Here is a 25,872-nt window from a genome sequence, read left to right on the forward strand (position 1 = left end):
GTTGTGCTTGCAGCCTTGCGTGCATGTTGGCTTGCTGTGCATGTGTCAGCCCTCAGAGCGTGCTGCCCCTGCTCCTCAGCCTTCCCTGAGGCCCCTCGTGTGCACATCCCTCTCCTCTCTCAGCTGCTCCTTCTCGTGTTCCGTTTTGGGCTCAGAAACTGCAGTTCCTGCTCTTCCCCAGTGCACACACGCGTGCAGAATTCTTGCAACTGCTGCCTGGGTTCCTGGAGAAACCACGAGCCCTGGGGTTTGTGCCTCAAGGTGGGGTCAGGAGCAGAAGAGCCACCTTGGTCTTGCTGGATTGACATTCTCTGCTTGGTATCCTCTGCATGAAGGGGGTGGGAAGTCAGACCCTTCCAGAGCCACTCCCAGAACACAAATCCAGGAAACCAGGGGGTACAGGGGTGTCCAAGGGGTGGATTTTGGGGGCAGATTTCTCCCCAAATGGCCTTCACCCTGTTGTGAAGCACAGGCAGTTGTTTCCCTGTGTTTCTCCCAGAGAGGAAGCTGAGGGAGAGCGGAGGGTGGCTGGACCCCTTTGTCTGACATGTCTGCATGGCTTTAGGATGTTCTCCTTCCTCCTGAAGGGAAGAACATCCACATCCCTGCTTAACATCCCCTGTCCTGGTGGACACGACATCAGGTTCTTCTCCAGGCTCCCCACATGGCTTTGGCCAACGTCCTGGGGGTTAAATGGTGAAGTTCTGCTGCTCTAGAGCAGTTTGAGGGCACCTCTGTGTGCATGGGGCTGCCCCCTCATGCCTGTGGGACTTCTCTCCCCTCACAGAGGACAGTTCCTCTTTAGAGACTCTGAGAATGAAATTCGAGCTGAAATGGATGCCTGGAAGAGCTTCTGTGATGAGCTGTGAAGTCATTAGTCCTAAAGGAGAGGAGAAACTGTTTTAGAGAACTTCTTGGGCCAGAGCAGCTCGCCAAAGTTTACATTTCCAAACACATTTCACCGTCATTTCCCTTTGAATGGTCGTGTATCTCTATGTGTTTGCACCTAAATTACGAAGAGTTATCACTTGTGTGAAGCACTTCATGGCTCAGACAGTCCCTTCTTCCAACAGAGGAGAAGTACACGGTTATTTACCCCTACACTGCCAGGGACCAGGACGAAATGAACCTGGACAAAGGGGCCGTGGTGGTGGTGATCCAGAAGAACCTGGAGGGCTGGTGGAAAATCAGGTACTGTCCCATGTTGTGTTTGATCTTCTTTTTGCCAGGGTTGGGATTAAATTCTGCAGACGTTGTTTTGTGTTCGGACTCAGATGTTAATTAATTCTTATCTGTATTGTAGTATCACAAACGGTGAGTTCTACAGCACTTCCAGCTAACAACCTAAAAATGGAGCCCCCTCTATCTCTCTACAAGGCCTTTTAAGGATAAACTGTCCAGTTACAAAATGACACCTGAATTATTTTTGCTTTTAACCCAATAACCAACCACCCAAGGTCCACAGTGCGGATTTTTCTGTGCAATTACAAAATCCCACCCAGACCATGGAGAAGAAAGTGAAAAAGAAGGACTCAGCCTCTGCCTCAAATCCTCCATCCTGCTTTATCGCTATTCCTGTATTCTAAACCCTTAAACTCTGAGTTTTTCACCCTGTGCTATCACACACTTCTATCCAAACCCCACAGCCACAATCCCAGTGCTGTCACTCCATTTTGGGAGCTGTTCCATGGCCTCAGGTCAATGCAGTGTTTGCTGGGGGGTCAGAGCCTGCCAGCACAGAAACTCTGGAATTCCCAGTGCCCAGGGTTCCAGCAGTGTCCCAGACCCTGCAGCTGGGGCTGTGGGATTTGTCCATTCCCAAGGCAAGTCTGTGAGCTGGGGAGGGCAGAGCAGCAGAACCCATTTCTCTCCATCCTGACGGATTTGATGTTCAAGCACAGCTTAGGTTGAAAATCTTCGAAATGCCCTGATTTCCTCTGCTGGGAGGTGGCTGTGTCCTCCAGCAGTGCCAGGGCGCGAGAGCTTTAGCGGGGTGTCACATCCTGCCGATGGGAAATCCCACAAATGTCCCAGGGCAGGCTCTGGCTGGAGGCTCCTGCAGGGCATGGCCAGGTCTGGGCCAGCTCTGCTGAGCGCAGGGAGTGCTGAGCCAAAGGCTCCATCCCATCCCGAGCTGAGGGTTGTTTTCTGCTGTTTTCTCTTCTCTGTGGTCGAGCAAATGGCCGGGCTTGCTCAGGGTGGGAGCACACTCTGCAATTTTCTTAACCTCACTCTGAACCTGTACTCCTGGCAGCAGCACAGCCCCAGAACACACATCCACTGGCGTTTGGAGCAGAGGAGAGCTGCCTCAGGGGCTCAAAGAGCGATTACAAGCTCAGTAGCTGGTGCCCTCTGAAAGAGGTGGCAGCGGGGAGTCTCTGGCATGGCAGGGGCACTGTGGATGTGGTTTTTCAGTCAGGTCACAGGGCTGGTTTCTCTCCTAAGCAGATTGAGAGCAGGGAAGGGATCCAGGCTGCCAGTAGGGAGAGGCTTGTGCTCCCTCCAAAGACCAGGTGCACCGATCCCAGCAGCAGCCCTCTGGATTTTCCCTCTGCTTTCCCTGCCAGAGCCCTTCATTCCTGAACTGGTGCCATTGCTGGGGTGAACTCCGGGCTTCAGAGCCCGGCCCTTGGCCCTAGCTGGGGCCAGCTCGTGTGGGAGCATTAAGTCCCGAGGGAGCTCTCCTGGCGCCATGGGGAGCCTGGCAAGCTCCTCTTGCCCGGAGCCGGCGGTGCCTTCAGCCAAGGTGCGTGCTGAGCTCCGGGCTCACGTCCCCGGCGTGTCCCAGGGGCTCCGTGCGGTGACGCTGCTGTCCTTGTCCCCACAGGTACCAGGGCCAGGAGGGCTGGGCCCCCGCCTCCTACCTCAGGAAGGGCAATGGAGATGTGTTCCCACCCAAGCTGGGCTCGGGCTCCTCGGCTCCCTCCAGTGCCCTGGACCTGGATGGGCTCTCCCGGCAGCAGGTGGTGGCCAGCAGGGACAAGGACGGGCTGGGGGCACAGAGGGACGGGAGGCTGGAGAGCCGAGCTCTGCCCAGCGCCGACATCCGACGCAGTAAGTGCTGGAAAAACCCTTCTTCTGACCCAGAGCTGGGGCTCCTGAGGGGCCTGCTCAAAAGCCAGAAACTCAACAGCATCTGGAATTCTTCCTCCACAGAGTCGCCAAAGATGAGGCAGAGGCCACCTCCCCGCCGAGACCTCACCATAGTAAGTGCCAGCTGGTGTGGGAGAGCACAGGGGGTGGGAGGGGAGCCCTGCAAGGAGCTCTGGTCGCTGGTTGGCATCTCGTCCCCGTGCCTGGACGTGGTGTCACGCCTGCTGTACAAACACACTGATGGGGTTTGTGTTTTCCTGTCACAGCCCCGTGGTTTGAACCTGCCCAAGCCTCCCGTCCCCCCTCAAGTGGAAGAGGAATATTACACCATTGCTGACTTCCAGACCACCATCCCTGACGGCATCAGCTTCCAGGCAGGAATGAAAGTAGAGGTGAGACTGTCGCCTTCCCTTCACACATCTTCATTCAGGGCAGTGCTCCTGCCTCCCATTGCCCTGGGAGCTGTTTCAGGCAGGAGCTCCCCTTCCAGGCCAGGGAGATCTGCTCCCCGTGGTGCTCCGGGTGCACACCAGGCGTGGTTTTGTGTCTGTTAACATTCCAGACTCTGAGAGGGAGATAAAAACCTGTAGGAGCTCAAGAGACTTTGGCCCCACACCGTTCTTGGTGGCCTCCTGTCCCCCAAAGTGTGAGTGCTCTGTTTGAGCAAATGGAAAATAAACCTGAATGGGTTTACACCACAAAACATGCCTTGAATGGGGTTAGAGATGGGAGCTTTTCCTCCTAGTTAAGCCAGGTGTAAAGTTAAAAGCCCTTCCGAAATTCCTGGCACACCCTCTTCGCTGGCAGAGCCCCTCCTGCAGGAGGGATTTTGCTTTCCCAGCGTTCGGATGTGATGTACGCCTCTCCAGGAGGATTTTTTCTTCAGGGCTGCCCCAGCCCGGCCCCAGCCCGGCTCCTGGAGCTGCAGAGAGGCTGGGCACTGTGGGATCCGCCCGGGATCGCTGCTGGCTGATTGCTCCAACAGTGCCACGCTGTGGCCACCGCCAGCTCCGGGAGCTCCGGGAGGGGCAGACACAGCTCAGCAGCTCTCCCTCAGCCCTGTTCCCTCCCTGGCAGCCAGCACCAGGTGCCCCTTCCCCTTAGGACACCAATCCTGGGATCCCACGGCTTTTGGCTGGAGCAGCACGAGGCTGGGTGTGTCGCCCTGCCATCACTGATCTCCGAGACCCTTGAGCGCAGAGCGGCTGTCTGAGGTCTCCTTTCCCCCCTGGCAGGTTATCGAGAAGAACCTGAGCGGCTGGTGGTACATCCAGATCGAGGAGAAGGAGGGCTGGGCCCCTGCCACCTTCATTGATAAGTACAAGAAGACCAGCAACGCCTCCAGGCCCAATTTCCTGGCTCCCCTTCCCCACGAGCTGGCCCAGCTGCGGCTGGGCGACACGGACGGCGGTGCCGGCGAGGAGGTGACAGGGCCCTGCCGACCTCTGCCAGAGGCTCCTCCCAACGGCATGGACTGCGCTGGGAGGTGGGGAAAGGACTGGAAGGGGAAGGAGGCTCCTGACAGCGGGGACCTGTCCTTCGCCGGGGGCTACGAGGAGATCTCGGACCGCGACGCGGAGGAGAAGCCCAGCCTCCCGCCCAGGAAGGAGTCCATCATTAAATCAGAAGGGGAGTTACTAGAGAGGCAGAGGCCTCCCCCCAAGCCCCCAGGCATGATTTTGCCCATGATCCCACCCAAGCAGTCGGCAGCCCCGAAGGACAGCAAGAAGCCGGAGCTGAAAGCGGAGAAGGGCAAACTCTTCCAGCTGAAAAACGAGATGGGACTGGAATGCGGGCACAAGGTGTCGGCCAAGGAGGTGAAGAAGCCGAACCTCCGGCCCATTGTCAAGCCAGCCAAGCCAAAAGCTGAGCCTGCGGAGGACAAACCCGAGCCCATCACTCAGAACCCATTCTTGAAATCGAGACCTCAGATCAGGCCCAAACCCGCCGCGTCCCCCCGGACCGAGCCGCCCCCAGCCGATGACAGACTGGACATTTGCAGCCTGCGGAGCAAGCTGAGACCTGCCAAGTGCCCAGAGAAACCCTCGGAGCAGGACCCCGCCGCCGGGGAGAGCTCCTTCAGCGGCGCCGCCATCTCTTCGGAGGCCTGCGGGAGGTTTCCGGAGCGGCCGGGCCTGGAGAGCAGAGCCCTGCCCAAGCTGGACGGTGCCCCCAAGGAGGCACTGCCCAAATCTCCCCTGGGCCCAGCAAACCCGCCCTGTGCCAGGGACGCCGCCCCTCCGCAGCGCCCCGTGGTGCCACCTCGCAGGCCGCCCCCTCCCAAGAAGATGGGGGCTCCCGTCCCCGTCCCCGCCGAGCCCCGGGGCCCGGCACGGGAAGCTCCCGAGGTCAGGCCCTCGGCGGTGCCAGGGAGGCCCATGCTGGTCCCTCCCAAAGCCAAGCCCTTCCTCTCTGCCTCCGTGCAAGACGAAGCCAAAGCCAGGAGCGGCGTAAACCCAAAGGTCGTCTCCAAGCCCGTGGAGAGAGCAGGGGAGGCCAAGGAGAGGCCCTCAGCGCCCGCCTCCGGCCCGGACCTCTCCAGGGAAGCTCTCTACGTGGCGGTGGCGGATTTCGAAGGTGACGAGGAGACCAACAGCTTCAGAGAGGGGACTCTGTTCGAAGTTCGTGAGAAGAACAGCAGCGGCTGGTGGTTCTGCAAGGTGCTGGCGGGGGGGCCGTGCTGGGAGGGCTGGATCCCTTCCAATTACCTGCGGAGGAAGCTGTAGCCGCTCCTCGGCCCGCACGGCCCCAGGCTCCCCCGGTCTCTCACCTGAGTATTTAATGAGCAGATTAATTTATGGTTTTCTGTAAGGCTGGCTTTGGAAGAGAAGATAATAATTGAGATCCCGCGCCTCCCCAGCCAGAGGCCCTTGGCAGCTGCTGGAGGAAGCGGCTCGGCCTCCCCTTGCCCACCCATCCTCCTCCTCACCTTCCCCAAAGGAATTGCCTCCCCTGGTTCTCTGTGCTGGGGACATGGACCTTGAGGGACATTTTGCCACCTCCGTGGAGAATTGGAGAGAAATCCAGCAGCCACCAGCTGGAATGGGACCAGTGAAGGAAATCACAGAAGGATTTGCCTTTCCCTGAAGCTCAGGGTGTTTAGTCCAGGGGTGTAGCAGAGCCACGGGGAATGTGGCAAAAAAGGAGGAATGATTGCTGAGAACAGGTTGCTGCAGCTCTGCCTCTGGCTGAGAGCTGTGCTGTCCTCCCCCTGCACGGGGATCATCCCTTGCTCCTTCCCTGCTCTACGATGACAAGTGTTAACTTCAACATCCTCCTGGTGGGAAAAAAAAAAAAAAAAAAAAAAAAGGGGAAAACACACCCTCATTTAACAGGTCCTGTCTGTGCTGGCCGGGACGGCTCTCAAGCTTCTCCCCTGCAGTACTGCAACCAAACGTCAGAGGGGTTTTGCTGCCGGAGCTGAGGAATTCTATGCAAGGCACAGAGGACCGGAACGACCCCAAAAAAAAAACCCCTGGAAAAGGGATGCTTTGCTCTCCTCCCCACACAGACTGCCCTGCCTGTTGGACTAGGAGGGGACCACCCCTTCCAGGACCCACTGAGCTCCCCGGGAGCCGGGTCCTTCCCTCGGTGCTGATAGGATCAAGTGCAATCCACAATGTGGGAGCTGAGCTCCTCATCACCGCCGGTTCTGAGGCGTGCCTGGTGCTCAGGGGCTGCCTGCCTTGTTTGCCACCCCACCTGCCCGTCCTCCAGGTGCTTCCATTTCACCCCCATGGGCCAGGCTGGCTTGGAGGAGCTTCTGGGCAAGCAGAGCCTGGGGTTTTTCCATGCTGCCATTCCTGCCTTGCCCTCAGTGCTGCTTATCCCAGCAGGAGGATGAGCGTGGATGAGCTGTTGTTCCCCAGTGCTGCTTTCTTCCTTTCTGTCCTTGGCTGTTTGCAGCTTCAGAGCCGCATTTCTCCCCAGAAGAGCTTTAAACCTGGATGTCTGTGGGTTCCACACAGTCACAGAATTATTGGGGCTGGAAATGGACCTCTGGAGGTCGTCCAGTCCAGTCCCCCCTGCCAAGGCAGGGTCAGGTTTGGCGTTGACCAAGCCCTGCTGCCCTCTCTGGTCTAATTGCAGGTGTGAGCAATGCAGCCGCATTGTTTTGCTGCTGAAAATAATGACAGTTTTCCCTCTAATTTGAGGCTGGCTGAATTGCGGGAGCATTCTCCACTCCCCCACATGCTCACTTCCTTCTCTGTCCCCTATTTTCAACCCAGGGAGTGTGGCGTTGGAGATCCTTCTGTCTGCATACAGAAGAAAACTGTGGTGCCTCTGGCCAGGATCATTCCGGGAGGGCGGTGGGGCAGTTTCATCCCAGCAGTCCTGACCATCCTCATATCCAGAAGCCCCTAAATCCATTTTTAGCCGTGGGAATGGTTCCTGTCCCTCCCACCTGCGGTTTCCTCAGGGCACATCAGCCCCTGATTCGGCTGACTCACCTGAGCTGGCAATAAGCATCGCATTTGCAACCCTGTGCAATAACAGAGCTCCTTGCATGGCACACCGGGAGGTGTTGATGTGCTCCCAGGGGAGCTGCAGGGTGGGTTGAGACAGCTCTGCCTCGCTCCAGTCAATCCCTTCTGCTTCAGAAGGGAGTGGGGACAGGCTGAGCTAAGCCAGAGCTGCCCCACAGCCAAACCCAGCTCCCACGGGATCTGGGAAGGGGCTGGACCTGCATCCCTGACACAGGGTGCGAGGGCTATGTGCCCTTGTCCCGGGCACCGTGTCCTTGCTCTGCCTTTGCTGAATGGCCTTTTCACCTCAGCTCTGTCTCAGAGACCTCTGTGCCCGGCTCTCCTCAGAGAGGGCTGCGCTATTTGTGTGGCCTCGCTTCTAAACGAGGGCTGTTCCCTCTCCCCTCCCAGCCTGAGCCTCGGAGCTGCTCCGTTCTCCTGACACGAGTACTGTATCTGGCTCGCTGAGCCTGTGACAGGATCGCTCCCTCCTTCCCAAAGAGCTTCCAGGAGGGAGTGCCCCGCTGGGATCACCCTCGGGGGGTGCCCACACCTGCAGCCTTACCCCTTTTTCCCACTCTCCCGTCTGCCAAGGGGCCCTGGGCTGGCCAAGCTCCCGTGGGGAAGATGCCGGGAGCCACTGGGCTGCCAGGGCTTTGTCCCGCACCTGATCCGTGCCACCCGTGCTGCCTCTCCTCCCTGCACCTCCCTGCCTACCTCGTGAGGAGGAGGAGGGTGGCCAAAAGCCCCCCAGACTCGGGGCTAGCGCCCCAGCAGCCACAGCCCAGCCTCCCAGAGCAGCCCTGAGATCAGGGCTTGTGGCGAGGGGTGCCCAGGAGCTGGGATGTGGGGACAGGCCGGGCTGGGCACATCCTGGGCAGGCATCAGCCCTGCCGTGCCCAGCTGCTGCCAGGCTCCCAAAGCCCATTCCTTTCTCCATGTGTCTCTATATTCTGTAATGTGTATAAATCTCCATTACTGGGGGTGGGTGGGGGGCAGCAGAAGGTAGATGTAGCTGTGTCCATGCCCTGTTTATACCTTCACCTTTAAGGGATGGATTTTTTTTTATTTTTTAATTTGTTGGGTTGGTTTTTTTCTTTCATTTTTTTTTTTTTTTTTTTTTTTTTTTTTTTTTTTTAAAGAAATAAAAAGAAACTGCTTGACTGGTTTCAAGCACCCTGGTGAACCCATGTGTATGGCTGGTGGAATTCTGGGGTGCTGCTCTTGTGTCCAGGGCTGGTTTGGGGTCTGTCTGTCTGTGGAAGGGAGGCTCATGGGGACCCTGACAGCTCCTTGCGTCTTCCTTGGTGCCCAAACTTTATATCCCAACAAATGGGAGCGTGGGAGTTTGTACTGTGAGCTCAAACCAGCGGAGTTCGGTGATTCTGGGGAAGTGCAGAGAGAAAAGGAGGCATTGGGTGGCCAGGGATCAGCTCTGGGGACAAAGTGAGGCAGCAGTGTCTAAAAAATCGTTTTGGCATAAATTGTCAGGCTCCTTCAGCGCCTGGAGTGAGCGAGGGGTTTGTGTGAACACTCAGCTCTGGCAGGGCGGAGTTGTGAATGAATTTTTCCACTCCACGTGAGGGGCAAAGGGAAAAGGAAAGAGGAAAGGGAAAAGGAAAGAGGAAAGGGGAAAGGGAAAGAGCAAAAGGAAAAGGAAAGAAGAAAAGGAAACAGGAAAAGGAAAAAGGAAAGAAAAAAGGGAAAAGGGAAGGGGAAGAGGAAAAAGGAAAAGGGGATGGAAGCAGGAAATGGAAAAGGAAAAAGGAGAAAAAGAAAAGGAAAGAAAAGAAAATAAAATCAGCCCTCGTGTTGTGTCTGCATCACCCCTGGCTGGGCACAGGAGGGGCCCAGGCTGAAGCTGCCTTGCCTGAGATTGGATAAGAAATTTGGGGCTCTTTGTGAGGGCCACCAAAGCCTTTCGCCTCTGAAGCCCTGAAACAGCCTTGTCCCCCAAACTTCCAAGCCCACGGAGGGAGTGAGCAGTGTCTCCCAGGAGCAGAGCAAAGCTCAGGAAAGGTTTGTAAAGTGTCTTTTTTTAATTTTGTAAGCCCCTGTCCCTCTGGATCAAATCAAGGCTGTCTGACCGCCCCCAGCTCAAACTCTTTGAAGCACTCCAGAGCACTCTGTACAAGCCAAAGGTTTATTTGTTTCATAAACAAGTCAAATTATATTCATGGAAAACAGGTAAATGGACAAAAGGAAAACACACAGCACTGAACACTATAGAGCACTGACATGTAGAGGTGCAGCTCCCTCCCTCGTGCGATGCCCTCCCTCCCCAGGCCCCCCAAAAAATTTGCTTGAAAAGCCTAATACAGAGGTCCAAGATCTGATTCAGCTTCAACAAGATAATACAGGTCACAGTATTGAATCATAAAGGTAACGACAAGAGAGGAACTGCCTCAGAAAGGGGGAGAGGTCAAAGAGTTCCCCCATCTCTTTCCTTCCTTCCTTTTTTTCTTCAATTTTCAAACAAAGGTTAAGGAGGAGAGGAGGGGAAAATCCATGGAAAGAAACACTTTGTCACTCATATATCTATAGATATCTACCTGTAGATGTCTATAGATACATGTAAAGCAGGATTCTCAGTGAACACAAAATTCTATAAAACTACCATTGATCTGTGTTGGTTTTCTCCCCCCATATTTTTTTGTTTGTTTGTTTGTTTTTTTCTTTTTTTTTTTTCTTTTTAAAAGTTGCTTTAAAAAGGATAAAAAGTGCACAGACACCCTTATAAGGCACAAACAGATCTTCTGTACAAATCAAATATCATTGGACTGTTTAAAAAAAATAGCAATACGAATACTAACAATGAAATCTGTAAGAGGCTACCTTTTCCTGGAGTATTTTTTTTTTTCTTAATATATATATTCTCTCTTTTTTTTTTTTTTTTTTTTTTTTTTTTTTTTTTTTTGAGGCCTATTTTGGAAAATTCCTGTTGCTCTTGGATAGGCAGGGCTGCTGGTCCACTGCTCTCCCATCCCACTCGGTTCCCTTGCTGGCCTCACTGGGTGCTGCCCCTTCTCGCAAACTGGTTTTGGCTGCTACAGCAAAAATTCAGCTTCTGCAACTCGCCCTGAGCAGCTCCCAGGGTGGATTCGGTGTTTCTCCTTGCTGACTTAAAAATACAAAACAGAGCTACACCAAAAAAAAAAAACCACCCCGGCTGCACCCACCCTGCTGGCGTGGCACCAAACCAGGGGGTTCTGCCAGTGACCAAAGGGCACCTCTGAAACTGGGACAGCGACCCTGGGGATGACCCACACCTGATCCAGGCTGGGCATTCCGACAGCTTTCCTTGATTTCCTCCCCGTGGAAAGGCTTCCCACCACGGCTGGCAGTGCCCAGGCAGGCGCTGACACACCCTGGCACCGCTGTGCCCATGGTGCTGTGCCCACAGGCAGACCTGGATCTGCCAGATGGGGCTGGGAGATCCCTGGGAATGCAAAGCCTGTGGTGCCCGGGGTCGGGGACGGCTGGGAGGTCCAGAAAAAGCTCCAGATGCAGGGGATGTGTCCCGGCTCCTCCTCAGGGAAAGGTGGCAGTGAAAGGCGTAGTGGCTCCTGCTGAGGGTGGTGGCACAGCCAGTGGCATCAGCCAGGTCTCCAAAAAGGGCTCTGCAAAGCTTTTGGGCCCTCGTGCAGGGCCATGGCTCAGAGGTCTCGCTCCACTGCAGCCTCTCATGGAAACACTCAATTAAAACGTTCATCAGCTCTCCAAGGTAAAAAACAAGAGGTGTCTGGGTGTCCTCTGAGCACAGCCCGCTGCAGGAGGAGGATGAGCGGCTCCCTGGGTGTGCTCTCCCCAATGGCAGCGTGGCACAGGGCTGGCACAGCGCTGGCACGGGGCTGGCACGGGCCAGCACCCAAACCCAGCTCTCCTGGCACAGCCAAGCCACCACCTGGGCAGCAGCACCTCACACCCACAGCCTTGGAGGAGAGAGGGAATAGCCAGACAGCCCCCGGGCTCCCTTGGTGCCCAGAAGCCCTGAAATGTACAGGAGTTTTATTCTATACTTCCCTTTCCCCAGACTGAAATGTGGTAATTGCACCCTTCTGAAAAGCTGTTCTTACGCACTTGGTAGCACACGGTCACCGAGCTGCAGTGACACAGCTCCTCTCATCCTCCCACTTCCATCTTTTTTCCCCTCTTTATGAGCCTGGACCAGCTGGAAACTGGCCAGGCTCGGGCTGAAGGACGGGACAGGGGCCGTGCAATGGGCAGAGGATGGAGAGTGGTGGGCAGCTCCTCCTGGAGCAGCAGGGAGGAGGATGCTGAGCTCCTCACACCAGCCCTGGTGCTGCACAATCAGGTGCTGTCCGTAGCTGACATTACACCCAAACCCCGTTTATCTTTCAATTCCCACCATCTAAGTCAGCCTCAGAGCCTTTTTGTTCCCTCCTGAGTAAAGCCAAGTGAGATAGTCCCTGTTTTTCTCGACTAGGTCTCACCTATAGCTGAGACCCAGCCTGCAGGCAGCTGGGAGCTGTGCTGGGAAACCTGCAAAGGCTGGAGAAAGAACAGGTAAAATCAGCATATCCAGCCCCCAGAAATAAAGGTGAACCTGATGGGACTGGGTCAGAAATTAATTTCTCGCCAGAGCCTCCAAAAAATCCCCGTGATGGGGCAGGAGGAGGGCCAAGCCCTGCTGTGGCACTGGCTGCAGGGGAAGGTCTGGAATGGGTGACAGGACAGGGTGACACGGCAGCTGTGCCACCTGCCAGGAGGGCACAGCAAAGGGCAGGGGGGCGTGCCTGGAGGTGACAAACCCCGTCACTGCGGTATTATCCCAAGGCAGGGCTGCAGTGTGCCCGTCCCAGCACCCTTGTGGCCCGCAGGCTGCAGTTTATGGCTTCAGACGGCAGCGGGGCAGTGCCTGAGCTGCCCCTCGCACTCCCTGCAGCTCCGTCCCTGCAGGGGCTGCCTGGGCTCTGCCAGGGCTCACGCTGCTCTCTGCTACCCCAGGGCAGCTCCCTGGCTCTCAGCCCCCACGGCCAGAAATCCCTGTTCTGCCACAGAAAGGAAAATCTGCTTTGTCTAAGCCCAGACCAGCTCCTCCACGTCCCCACGAGCCTGATCATGGGCACGGAACCCCGATAAGAGACAACCCGGCTGTGCCACTCTTTGGCCTGAGCTAGTTCTCCTTGCAGGACGTTTCCAGGTCGGTTCTGTCCACTTTGAACCCTCCTGCTGGGCCTCATCCCAGTTCTGCTCCACCACAGCCCAAGCCCCTGGCAGCAGCCCCTAGCTGTGGGGTTTTAGGGTCGGGAAGCTCAGTGTCACCTGGCACTGCCCGAGTGGCAACCTCCCCATCCCGAACCTCCCCCCGCAGTGGGAGGAAGGGAAAAAAAAAGAGCTTTTGCACGGGAAATTTCTCCTTGGCAGCTGGCTCGGGTGCCGGCGGTGGGCCGGGAGCAGCCGTGCCTGCGGGCCCCGCGCGATGCTCAGCTTCGCTCCCTGAATTGCGCCCTACCAGTCAAATAAGGAAACACAGATAACGAGCCACTTGATAACGACTGACCAGCACGATAACCCATAAGCAGGGACGGAAAGGCGTGGTTTGCTAGCGGCGTTCCCCCTTGCTGCAGCCCGTGCCGGGCGCTACGGGCGGTAGATTTTAATCACGTCTTTGATGACCCGTCGGCAGATGGGGCAGCAGGCGTTGAGCTGCTTCTTCAGCTTAAGACCGCAGGTGTTGCAGAGGCACATGTGTCCGCAGGTGTAGATCACCGTGTCCACCTCGCTGTCAAAGCACACGGTGCACTCCCCGTTCTTGCTGCCCGATGGCTCCGGAGGGGAGAAGGCAGGAGAGATGGGGGGGCTCAGAGGGGAGCTGGGGGCAGTCACTGCAAAAGAGGAGGGGGGAACGAGGTTGTTTGGGGCAGAGCTGACGCTGTGTAACACACTTAAGTCAGTTTCTAAGGCTCTCCCTTCCTTAATCGTTGCTTGGGTCTTTGGCCAAACGAATCCCAGTGGATTCCGACCAGCAGCAGTCACAGCTCTGGGCAGAGCCTGTTGTCCCTTCTCTGGGACAGTGTTATCCCTTTTCTACACATGGGGCAGGTGCCATGTCTGCACGTTTTTGAACACTTATAGGGATGGTGATTCCGCCGCTTCCCTGGGGCAGGTTGTTTGACAGCTGACCACCCTTTCCATAAAGAGATTATTCCCTATATTTAAATTAAACCCCTCCTGGTGCAACTAGATGCTGTTTCCTCCCATCCTGTCCCTGTTCCCTGGGAGCAGAGCCTGACCCCCTGGCTGTCCCCTCCTGTCAGGAGTTGTGCAGAGCCACAAGGTTCCCCCTGAGCCTCCTTTTCTCCAGGCTCAGCCCTTTCCCGCCTCCCTCAGCCTCTCCTGGGGCTCCAGCCCTTTCTCCAGCTCCATTCCCGGCCCTGGACACGCTCCAGCCCCTCTGTGTCTTTCTGGTCATGAGTGGCCCAGCACTGGACACAAGATTCGAGGTGCAGCCTCAGCAGTGCCCAGCACAGGGACCAGTCACTGCTGGCCACGCTGGTGCTGATACAACCAGCCCTCCTTCAGGCCATGGAAACCTTTCCAGAGCTGTGTTTTCCCCCCATTCCTCCTGCTGGCCTGGCAGGAGAGGTGACCCTGCCCCGGGAGCTGAGGGTGGCTGTCCTTACCCAGCGAGGACTCGGAGGCTGACGAGGAGCGGTTGACGCTGAAGGCCATGTCCGAGTCGCTGTCGTACTGGGAGCCACCGGGGGATCCTGAGGGAGACACCGTCACTGGGCTGGACTGCACCGTGCCTGGGGACACAGGAGAGAGCTGAGCCCACGCAGGGACACCCCAAAGCCCCTCAGCATGCTGAGCTGCTGCCACCCCACCTGCACAGCGGCCTCAGGGCAAGTCCAGCTGCTGAGTTAGCGCTGCCCCTTGGTAACGACACAGGTCAAGATTTTGGATGTGACCCCAGGGTCTGGACCTTGTTACGCCTCTGTATGGCTCCTGTTCAGCTTCAGTGAAGCAAGCACCAGGTTATCCAATATTTGCCTTCCACTTGCCCCACTCTCCCCAGCAGCAGTGAGCTCCAGCTGTGGCTGTCACACTGTCGGCTGGGAAAGGCCACTGCTTTGGATGAAGAAAACCTGCTTTACAAAGTCCTTTACATCTGCTTTTCCGATGGAATCCTCAACAGGAGGAAAACAAAAAGGCTGGAACTGATCACCAGCAATGGATCAGAAGTGCCAGCTGATCCCCACGCTGTGGCAGTGCTTCTGAAGCAATCACTGTCCATGCTTAAACCAGAGCTGCGCTCACAAAAATCATCATCTGTACCAAGGCAGACGTTTAATACCTATTGGCTGGAGTAGGGAGTTCATAAAGAATCCCTTCTAAACCCAAACCCTCCGAAAAACAGCTGCCCCCCACAGCCATCCCTGCCTGCTGCTGGTTTTATCTCTCAATTCTCACCCTTCCCTGGGGGAATGACAGAGGCTGCACACATCTCCGTGACAGGTTCCATGTTTTGTCACTCCTGTTTGCAAACGCAAGGAGCCGCATCCTCACATCAGCAAACGCTTGTGTGAGTGCAAACCCAGAGCTCTGCTTCTGGCCCAGGAAACTCCCCCCAGCCAGGCGCTCTGATGGCTGCACTTACCCAGGATTTTGAGCTGGTTGATCACGCCGTGGATCGTAAAAAACACCCAGAGGGACTGCGAGGTGTCCACGCACATGAGCATGCCCCGGCTGGCCCCGTTGACCCCGTGGTGCACCTCTCCGTTGGGCAGGACCATGAAGCTGAGGATGTCGCCGCTGTTGAGCACCGGGAACGCCCGGTAAACCACCCAGTACTCCTTGCGGTCCAGGAGAAAGTCCGGATCAGCCGGGAGCTCGTTTGTCCGCAACGTGCTCGGATCACAAGAGGTGATGCCGAACGAGAGCGCCCCGTAGTAGGGCAGCCCCAGGTGTCCCACTTCCACAAAGAGGCTCTCCCCGATGTGCAAAGGCCGGTCGGAAAACACCAAAGTCCTATTGCTCTCCTGCCAGTTGGTGCAGGCCACCATCCTGTCCTGGGAAAAGGTGATGTCGGGGCCGCGGGTGGGGTGGAACCGCAGGTCGGTGTCCAGGAACGCCGGCATTCCCTGGGCGTGCTGCCGCCGGCTGGGGCAGCAGGGGATGATGTGGTTGTCGGTCCCCAGCCCTGGTACCCGGCTTAGGTTTAGGTTTGCGATTTTGGCCACCACTTGGTTGTTCTCGAGCTCGTTGTTGTTGAAGTTGGCCGAGTCGTGGTTGCTCTGGGGAAGGCAGGTGCTGAGCCGGGCGGTGCTGAGCCGGGCGGTGGTCATGGTCTCTGCAAACATGCTGTCTGTGAGAGAAACGCAGGCACAGAGGCGTTAGCCAAGAGAAAACTGCCTGCTTTTATGCTCACAGTTACTATTGCAGCCTACAGACTCCGAAATGGAAAATCAGCCACAGGTCAGACACTAATGAGCAGCTCCTGGTGCAGAGTCACGCGTGGAGCAGGCAGGGGAGCGGCTGCATCTTGGCACCAGCCAAGGAAAAACAAGTGTTCCAAAGTACTCTTGTGATCTGGGAGTTCCCTGCTCTGGGAAACTGGGAAAAGCTGTAAACCAGTGTGGGCCCACAGCTTTCTGAGGAGAAGGAGCTGATAGCTTTGAGGTTACACTATTTAAAAAAAAAAAAACCTCAATATTTTGTTGTCCCGAGGTTTTGTGCGAGACAAATCCACAAATGCTGTGTGAAGGAACTCAAGGATGGATGGAAATTCTTTCCACACTCCCTGTCATTGCCTTACACCTGTGTCCAGGCACAGGGGTGTCCAAGAGAGGTCATTTCAAGCCTCATGCCTCAGGGGTGTTCACAGCCCTGCAGAGGTTTTGAATGGAGAGCTTGTCACAAAAGCTACTTCCTGCAGGTGTTAAAAGCTTCTACAGCACAAGGTTGTTTTCCCTTTTCAAAGCAAAGGGAAAGTCAGGATGTTAATCCTTAATTAATTTCCCAGGTTTTCACTTGAGCCGTGCCAGGCTGGGTGATGTAAATGTGTGGGAAAGTTTGGGAGTGTTCTCCCTCCTACCTCCAGCCCTGCCTGGGGCAGCCTGGACACCTCACTCTGAGAGGCTGAGTGCACTGAACAAAGTCAAAGCACGTGGAATTTGAGAGTCTGTGTGAATGACTCCTGGTCTTCCCAGAGATGGAGAGGGGTGAAGCAGCCCAGCACCAACACTGCCTGCTCCTTGGAGGAGAGAACCTCCAGGCTTTTGGAAAAGAAGGAAAAACACCCAAATCCACCCAAGCAGCTGCAAAGCAGAGCCTGCCTCACTCAGAAGCCCAGGCAGGAGAGGCCACTGGGGTGGGCTGGTGGCTGGAGCAGCTCCTTCTCAGCCAGCACAGCTCGTGTGGTGAGAAAAGCTCGACAGAGGAATCAGACACATCCAAGCTTCATGATGGATCTGCCATCCCTGGAAGTGTCCAAGGCCAGGTTGGATGGGGCTTGGAACAACCTGGGACAGTGGAAGGTGTCCATGCCCATGGCAGGGCGTTGGAATGTGATGATCTCTAAGATCCCTTCCAGCCCAAACCATTCTGTGATTCATGATGCTGAAAAATGCATTTTGTGCCTCAGAACTGGAGCTGTATTTCATTACTTTCTCAACTCGCAATATTTTAGGAGGACGAGGCAGAGACAAGCACATCCTCAAGCCAGGATTTCAGGTCCCCTGGTGGCCCAGATGGCTGAGCACGGCCCTGATTCCTGGGACAGCTTGTGGGGTTTGGTATTTTAATTAAAAACCCTCCCATCAGAGTACAGGTGCGCTCAGCCTGAGCCTTTCACTGGGAACTCTTGGATGCTGCCGGCAGGACTGGAGGTGGGGAGCAGCAAGGAGCTACATTTTATTTTTCAAACTCCAATTTAATGAGGAGAAGGGAGAGCTCTGGCGAAGCAGCTGCCTTGGCCAATACAGCAAACACTCCTTCTCCTCTGTGACGAGCACCAGAGGCTGGAGGGCGTCGCAACTGCAATTACAGGACAAGCTGCTGCTGAGCTTTAATTACACATTTGAGGCACAGCAGACAGGGAAAAGGGTTGTTTATGTGTGGCCTTCTTGCCTGTAAAATAATTGGCACCGTTCAGAAGGATGTGTGATGGAGCTGCCTGCCCTCTGGACTCACCATTCCACTGTTCATCCCCGGTGCCTGCTCCATGCCAGGCTGGCAGCACCTTCCCCTGGGGCAGGTGCAGCTGGCTTTGGCTGTTAAAACTCCATCAGCTCCGAGGAGCCTCCGGGAAAGAGCAACTCTCTCGGATTTTTAAAGTGTTCCCTGTGGTGCAGCCCAGTCCAAACACTCCATCTGACGCTGAATTCATTAGAAATTTCAATGCTGTAAAATCCACGGAAGGACAATCATTCCGTGGCCATCAGCTGGGCTTGCTACTGGGAACAGATTCAGCCCCTCTTGCAGCCCTCCCCAAGGCTGAGGCTGCAAATCAGCCAGACTCCACCTGATTCTGGGGGTCTGAGTGGTGTCCCTGTGCCAGGGAAGGGTCACAATGCCAACACGGCCCCTCAAACTGCCAGCCTGGCTGGGACCATGGCCAAGAGCAGAGAGAGGGGCTGGGGAAGGGCTCCAGGGAACTCTTGGGCGATTACTGATAGTTTTCCAATGGACTGGCAGTAACCGTGAAAGAATAGACAAAGCCGCAACTGGTCCTTTTTGTCTCCTCAGTCCCTGGGACCTTGCTCCATGTTTTTCCATGCCAAAGCAGCACATCCAGCTCAGACAAAGCTGAGTGGAGTTACAGGTAAAGATTTCCATTTATCCCTTCCCATGATATGCGGCCTTAGGACTTTCCATCACTGCCATCTTTGGAACAGATTGCTTCCTGCATCCCTACTGCTGGCAGAAGAAAAAAACTACTAACTGGGGGTACAAAACCAACAGCAATTTCACTTCCTTAAGTGTCCCATGGAAAGAATCACACAGATCATGCAACTTTTCCTACAGGATCAAGAAAGAGCAGCCCACAGGCCCGAAGACGCGCTTACCTAGAATTTGCACTTCGTGGGTAATTCCATAGACGTCTATGAGGGCCCAAAGCGGCCCGGAAACTTTAATACCACAGTGAAACAAGATGGGCTCCTCGTCGTTAATACTGTAGAAGACTCTGCCGTGCCGGTCCACCCAGAAGGCCAAGATATTGTCCCTGACCGCAAACCTCTCCGGCAGAGCCTTGGCCCAGTAGCCGGGGCGCGTGACGAGGTCGGGGCAGGCGTACTTTGGTATCTCCTCGGAGCTCATCTGCGAGGGGTCGTGGATGGTGAAGCCGAAGCGCAGGGCCCCGCTCCAGCCGTGGTGCACGGCCACCAGCTTGAGGCGCACCTTCTCGTACAGGTGGATGGGCCTGTTGGTGAAGGTGACGCCGTTGCAGAAGCTGTTCCTGCGCGTGGCCTTGCGCGAGTGCGCGTCCAGCCGCACGTTCTTGCCCTTGGCCTGCGAGTGGAAGCGCGGCGGCTCCGCCACGGCCAGCACCGAGCGTCTCTCATGGCTGCTGTTGGGCAGGCTGTAGTAGGGACGGCTGGACACCGAGCGGGCCTGGTGGCTCGTGTCTGCAAAAGGACAAAGCGCGTCTGTCAGCGGGGCACGGAACCAGAGGGGTCTCGGCTCAGCCGGGTGTGATTCTGCACTGCTCTGCTGAGATGTGAAATATTTCGCCTTAAAAGAGCACGCTCAGCCACAACCTCACAGAATTCCCAGAATTCCCAGAATTCACAGAATGCCTGGGTTGGAAGAGACCTTCAAGATCATCGAGTCCACCTTAACCAAACCATGGCACTGAGTGCCACATCCAATCTTTGTTTGAACAATCCAGGGGTGGTGACCCCACCACCTCCCCCGGCAGACCATTCCAGGACTTCATCACTCCTTCTGTGAAAAACCTTTTCCTAATGTCCAACCTGTATTTCCCTTGGTGCAGCCTGAGGCTGTGTCCTCTCCTTCTGTCAGTGCTGCTGGAGTCAGAGACTGACCCCACCTGAGCACAGCCACCCCTCAGGAGGTTGTGGAGAGTGATGAGGTCACCCCTGAGTCCCCTTTTCTCCAGGCTGAAAAACCCCGGCTCCCTCAGCCCTTCCTCACAGGGTTTGTGTTCCAAGCCCCTCACCAGCCTTTTTGCCCTCCTCTGGACGCACTCAACGTCCTTCCTGCTCTTTCCTGTCCCAGCTTTCTGCAAAAACGTGTCGAGCAAAGTTTGGGCAGCTTCTCCACAAAGCTGGGTAGGAAGGAACAACCTCTGTTCCCATCAGATGGTTCCTATTTCCTTTGGAAAAGCCCAGCACCTGCGGTTCCGAGGTTCCTCCTTGCAGGGCATGTGCTGCTAACTCACACGGTGGCCAGAGACAGGAGCTCTGAGGATTGTGGCTGTCAAAAATCACAGGTGCTCGAGGTGAGCATGGATTTTAGGAGATTTTTGTGGGACACGCAGCCACCAGCTCCTCTGTGCCCTGATTTTGTGATGATGAACAGGAACTTTGGACCGACACAAATAATCCAAGACATTCAGCAGCTGGAGCACCTCTGCAACACCAGACCATTCTCCCTAAACCTTCATCCCAGCCCCTGGCTCAGATATCAGGTGCAACTGGCACATTCAGGAACGTTTCATCCTGCACCGCCTTGCCTTTACCCAGAACCTCCCATCTGAGCTAAAAGCACTTTATAAATGATGATTGTTTTCAGCTTCACAGCGCCGCAGATGGCACAGAAACCCTGCCATCCTCGTTCTGCAGATGGGAGAAGGAGAATTGGTGGGTGAGATCTTGCAGCATTTGAAGTCAATAGCAATTCTGAGACCGACTTCGAGAGAAGCAGATTTGGGGCCTGCAGTGACATTCACACGGGCATGAAGCAGAAATGAAAAAAGCTCAGTTTTGAATCTTAAGCCTCAGCTAGAAGCTCCCTGAGGTGCAGACAATGTCTTTTGCATATCCCTGAGCACATGGGGACTCGCTCCCGGGCTCCCAACACCACCATGGTGTTCCAGGGAACTTGGTCTCCCCATTCCCCTCCCACTCCACCTCTCCTCCTGTCTCCGCACCTGGCTTTGTAGATTTTTAAAGCAAGAAATGGAACACGTCCTGAATGCCCAAAGCCATCCTGTTAAATATCAAACCCCATCACTTGCTCACATCCATCCTGAACTCTTGTGCCACGTTTGAAGCTCCAGCAGCCGCCTGCCAGGCCCTTCCTTCAAGCTGCTTCCTCCCTGCGTGTCACCCCAGGCTTTGCTTTGTGACAAGGGAAGGATTTTGTCCTTTTCCTCCACTGGAAAAAACCCACCAGAATATCCTGGGAGCTGGCAGGAGGGCTGCAGTGGTGGCAGCTTTTTTTTATTTTTGCGAGCAAAACCAGAGCAGGCAGGGCAGCGAGAGGCTGGGACCTGCACTAAGGCACTGAGCAAAGGGAAGAGCGGCTGCAGCAAGGTCTGAGCACAGGATTAGCCCTTCGAATCAGGCATCTGTAACAGGAGCCAAAGGGCTATGAAGGCAAAAAGCTCCTGTTTGCAGCAGGATATAAATAATAAAATACAAAAGGTGTTTTGTCTCTAGGTTTGCCCTGCACGTGACAGTCGCTGTGCAATGGTTAATCCTGTCAAACACCAGTGGAAATGAATGCATCCTTGCTCTCAGCCAGTGAGAGGAAGGTGCCAGTTCCATGGCAGGGCTGTGGAAAAGAGCCCTGGAGCAGATGGGGAAGGGAAAATCCTCCCCAGGTGTTCAATCCCCCTGCCCAGCACAGCAGGGCAGGCATCCCCCGGGCCCCAGCACAGGAGGGTTCCCAGGAAGGGCCATTTCCGTCTGTATTTCCAGGAGAAACCTCATTCCTTGCCTGCTGAAGAGCTGAAGTGCAGAAATGGCTGCTGCCAGCACAGCCCACCCGTGGCTCGTGTGGGTGCTGCTCCACGTGTGTGCCTGCCAGCGCTCCCGAAAAACGGTGCTGCTGCAAAGGGAGCCTGGATTGGGCAGGGCCAGGCAGCAGGGTGCAGCCCCTCCTGGCCTCGCCTCCACACACAGCAGCCCCTTTTTCCATGTGGGTTCACACAGGTTTTGTGCCCTTCAGGTGGAACCTGGTCCAGCAGAGCTGGGACGGATCCCAGGGGCTCCTGTGGGTGGGTTCAGTGTCACCTCACACCCTGCCTGGCTGGGCAGCAGCCTCCCCAGGCAGAGAAACCCTCGTTTTATAACCCACTGAGCCGCTTTTTGTTTCTAAAACTGTTAAAAACAACCTTCTGAGGTTGCAAGTGCCATGGCCTCAACGTCCCCACACTGGCCAGGAGGACGAAGCAGGGAACACAGGTTTTGTTCTCTCTGCTATCCCCAAAATCCCCTTTCCCAACCCCAGTGCAGCACCAGCCTTCCTCCCACAGCCCCCTGATGGAGGAAAGGCTCCTGCCCGGGATGTGATGCCCCTGGCACCACACCCAGGTTCTTCTCCTGCCCCTCTCAGAAGGCACAAGGTGGCAGTGCCAGTGCCACCAGCACGAGTGACAGGACAAGGACACTGGCACCTGCTTCAAACACAGCTTTGGGTCCACCGGGGTCGTGGTCTGGCCCTTTTTGTTTTGTTTGTTTGGATTTGAAAACAAAAAACCAGGAAAGCATATTGTGGCTAAACAATAGGAAAAGCTCCCGACGGAAATGAATGGATAATTTATTTATAACGCTGTTCCCCCCTTCACATGAGCACCTGCCGGTGGAATGAAGCCTGCCCTAACCCGAGGCATGGAGGCAGAGCTTTCCCACTGAAACACGCCTGGGGTCGAGCTGGGCCATGTGCTTTACTCGTTAGGTGCTGACGGGGACTGGGAATCTCCACAGGATGTTTGTGCCTTTCAATTGTGCCTTTGAATTGCCCTAATTTGCAGCTCGGCTTCCACAGCTTGGATCCCGCTCCGGTCCCTCTGTTATTGCTCCAAATCCTCTCCCGGCTGTGCATCCCCACCCAAAAATCGGGAATGAGACAGCCAAGCTCGTGGCACAAGTGCCACCTTACCCCCCAGGTGCCTGACAGGCAGCGAAGAGCTACGCCAACTCCTTTTTTCTTTTTTTTTCAGCTGTGAGATTCCTACAACACTTGGGAGCAAGTAATTTCTTCTCTTTCTGCCTCTCTTCCCTGTCTAAAAGAGAGTAACACTGCTCCTCCACCTCACGGGAGGCTAAAGGGATTGAAAGAACGTGAGGGTCTCAAACACTTCAATCCCCGAGCCCTGTGAGCCTGGCTGCATCATCACGGGGGACATGAACACACTGAGGAATGCCTCGGGGTTCCACCCCTCTTCTTATTCCAGAGTTTCTCCATTTTTCATCCCCACTCTCACCAGTTTCAAACATGACGCTCACAGCTCATCCCTCAAGTGCACGAGCAAATATAAAAGGCAGGAAAATGGAAGGAAAAGCTGAAGTGGAGGGTGAGGAATGGTGTGAGGCTCCTCGCTGGCACCTGAAGGAGAAACCCTTTTGGCAGGGCGGCGTTTCCATCCACGTCCTTGTGGTGTCAGATGTCACCGAGGCAGATTTGGGTTATGGGGGCTCCTGCTCTCACCTGAAGCTTCACCTGCTTTCCAAAAGGCCAGCACGCTCATTCCCGAGGTTACGCTGACCTTTGGGGAGGCATTTTAACAGACGTGCACTTTGCATTGCAAAAAGGTACAGCAGGCAGACCCTGGACAAATTCCACATATTTATCATGGTTCCAGTTCTAAAAATAAACTTCTTTTTTTATTATTTTTTTTTCACCCATTTGCTCACAGGCCTGGGTTTGCAGTGGCACTGTAATCCCACTGACAGCAGCAGACAAAATTCAGCTCCAGAGCCCGGTCTGAGGCTGCTGCTCGCCCAGGGGCGCGGGATGGAGGAGGCTGCTCAGCTGGGGAGTGACCTCGAGCCAGATCGATCCTGCCTTCACTTGCCCTGACAAGCCAGGCAGGAATAATACCCCTAAAATGAGGGAGAAGGGAATAATGCTGAAAGAGACCAGAGCTACAGCGAGAGCAGCCTGACAGGAGGAGGAGGAGGAGGAGGAGAGCGCTGCCGTCCTCGTGCGTCACCGGCAAATCCATGGTCTGCACCAAACGCAATCCCTGGGTCCCTCAGCTTTTTCCTCAGGGCCTTTCCCAAGTAAATCCAGGACAAAAAGGCCCACAGGATCGCAAGGGGCAGTTTGGTGCCTGACAGGGCGGTGCAGTGGATACAGAGAGGGAAAATCACTGGGACCATCCACAGCTCGCAGCACACATGGCCCTGCTGCGGGAGCATGGGCTGCCCTTGGCCAGAGACAGGCTGGAGGGCTCAGAGGAGAGGCTGAAAGGTTCAGAGGAGAGGCTGAAAAGCTCAGGGGAGAGGCTGAAAGGTTCAGAGGAGAGGCTGAAAGGTTCAGAGGAGAGGCTGAAAGGTTCAGAGGAGAGGCTGAAAAGCTCAGGGGAGAGGCTGAGATGCAGCAGCCCGAAATCCATCCCTCGAGCCTCGTGCCCGGGGAAAGGGAATCCACCGAACACACCCACGGCTTATCTTTATGGGCTCTGCTTTGTCTGCAGCACTGGAACCTCTCCCCATCCCAGCAGATGCTCGGGTGGCTGCTGCTGCTGCAGGACACTGAACGAGGTGTCTGCAGTCAGGGTGGCTTTTGCTTCATGACAGGAAAACCCCAGCGGGTGGGTACAAGAAGGGCGAGCCCACGGCGTGACAGCGAGCTGGTGGAAACAGCCCAATCCCAGTGGATCCCAGTATGATCCAGCCAAAGCAGATCCTCAGAACCATCATCCCACGGCATGGCCGCTGCTGGAGCCACTGGGAGGCTGGAAGAGGCAGGGGAGGCTGTTACTGCAGACAACCAAACATCCCCAGCAACACAAAACAGGGTTCTGCTCCGACACGATCTTATCTTCTGAGGACAAGAGATAGAAGTCTGCTCACACGTAAGTTCAGTGTGCTGTCTAGACATCTCTTTCTTTCTTTCTTTTTTTTGTAAATCCAGAAAATGTGTCAGGGAGCTCTGTGGGAAGCACTGGGGTGGCCTATTCCATGCTCAATGCTGTGGATTTGGAAAGCTGGGCTAACAAATCCAATAAAAAATTAAAAATCTGCCTCATTTCTGAATGTCCTGCTGGCTCAAACACTGGAAAATTCAATTCATAAAATCCCCCCTGTGTGAATTGGTACGGTTTGCACCACCAGTTCTGATGTAATGTCTCTTTACCTGGTCTTTTAACCTGAAACAAACTTCCAGGGAATTCAGAAAAGGTTCATTTGCAAGAGAGTGACACAGAAATTGAGGTGTTAAGGGGACACTGAAGAGCCTGTGATGAATTACGGAAACGTGAAATTTTTGAAGAAAGGCTTGTGAAGAGGAGGAGGAGAAAAGACAGACCAGAGTCGCTTTTTCATTAAAAGATGCAGTGTTGTGGCGCTGAGGTAACTCTCGATGCAAATATCTCATGGACATACATCATTTCTCTCATTGCAGAACAGTTCAGAAAAATCCCTGGCAGAGAACAAGGATTGACTTCAGCTCACAAAATCAAGTTGTGCCTGTCTCCACAAGAAAACCCATAAACGCTTGAAATCGGACATTTTATGGGGGACTTCTTAAAAAAAATGCTAAAATCCATTTTCTTTACCGGCAGGGGCTAATGACATATTTATTCTGGACTTGCAGGTGTTCCTCCATGAAAACAGAGAGGTGTTTGCCAACAGCATTAGGCAAAATCCTTTAGCTCTGATCCTTTTTCTCAAACCAGCAAAGGCAGCTCCAGCAGGAGCTTTCAGTAATTTCCAGGTTGTTCCACCTCCCATTTCCCACTGCATTTTCCAGCCCTGCCCCACCTCCTGTCTCCCAACGTGCCCTCAGGAAAAGATCTCCTGCATTGCTGCTCCTTTCAGCTTAAACCCTTTTCTTGCAGTGAGGAGCCCACACCAAAGCTCAGCCACATCCCGCAAAAGAAGGGGTGCCCTGAAAGGAAAGCCAAGACCAAGCCTTGGCTCTCCTGGTTATCCCAAGCATCTCCTCATGGCAGCAGCACTGAAGCCAAAAGATGGGGAGTGCAGCTGAAACTCCGACGAGTCCCTCCCAGGAGCCACCAGCTGAAAATAAACCACGACAGAAGCTCTGCTCTCAGGATGGAAAGTGCGGATGGCAAATCCTCCACGACCTAGAAGAGCCCCAAAGGCTGAGGAAAACCAGGCAGGGACATTCTTCCAGACTTTCTGCTTGGCTTTGCGTCTGGTGGTAGAAGAAATCAAATGTGCCACAAAGAAAGCCAGTGCATGACTTC

General features: G+C 55.1%; 2 protein-coding genes across 4 annotated transcripts in view; one reads left to right on the forward strand and one right to left on the reverse strand.

The window, feature by feature from the left end:
- Positions 1–8,636, forward strand: part of SH3PXD2B (SH3 and PX domains 2B) — a 65,819-nt gene extending 57,183 nt beyond the window's left edge. For both annotated transcript variants that reach the window (XM_040078587.2, XM_040078588.2), the window contains 5 exons: positions 1,074–1,191; positions 2,828–3,054; positions 3,157–3,206; positions 3,360–3,485; positions 4,329–8,636. In XM_040078587.2, coding sequence (XP_039934521.1) covers positions 1,074–1,191; positions 2,828–3,054; positions 3,157–3,206; positions 3,360–3,485; positions 4,329–5,819 — 2,012 coding nt within the window. In that variant the 3' untranslated portion in view covers positions 5,820–8,636. The remainder of the gene's footprint in view (positions 1–1,073; positions 1,192–2,827; positions 3,055–3,156; positions 3,207–3,359; positions 3,486–4,328) is intronic.
- A 1,077-nt stretch (positions 8,637–9,713) lies between these two features.
- Positions 9,714–25,872, reverse strand: part of NEURL1B (neuralized E3 ubiquitin protein ligase 1B) — a 127,322-nt gene continuing 111,163 nt past the window's right edge. Inside the window, exons 2-5 of one of the 2 annotated variants that reach the window (XM_040078614.2) lie at positions 18,593–19,153; positions 15,184–15,891; positions 14,207–14,332; positions 9,714–13,408 (exon numbers count right to left, since the gene is read on the reverse strand). In XM_040078614.2, coding sequence (XP_039934548.1) covers positions 13,164–13,408; positions 14,207–14,332; positions 15,184–15,891; positions 18,593–19,153 — 1,640 coding nt within the window. In that variant the 3' untranslated portion in view covers positions 9,714–13,163. The remainder of the gene's footprint in view (positions 13,409–14,206; positions 14,333–15,183; positions 15,892–18,592; positions 19,154–25,872) is intronic. The other variant, XM_040078616.2, reaches the window with a different exon arrangement.

Source organism: Hirundo rustica, chromosome 14 (genome assembly GCF_015227805.2).
Source record: "Hirundo rustica isolate bHirRus1 chromosome 14, bHirRus1.pri.v3, whole genome shotgun sequence".
NCBI lineage: Eukaryota > Metazoa > Chordata > Aves > Passeriformes > Hirundinidae > Hirundo > Hirundo rustica.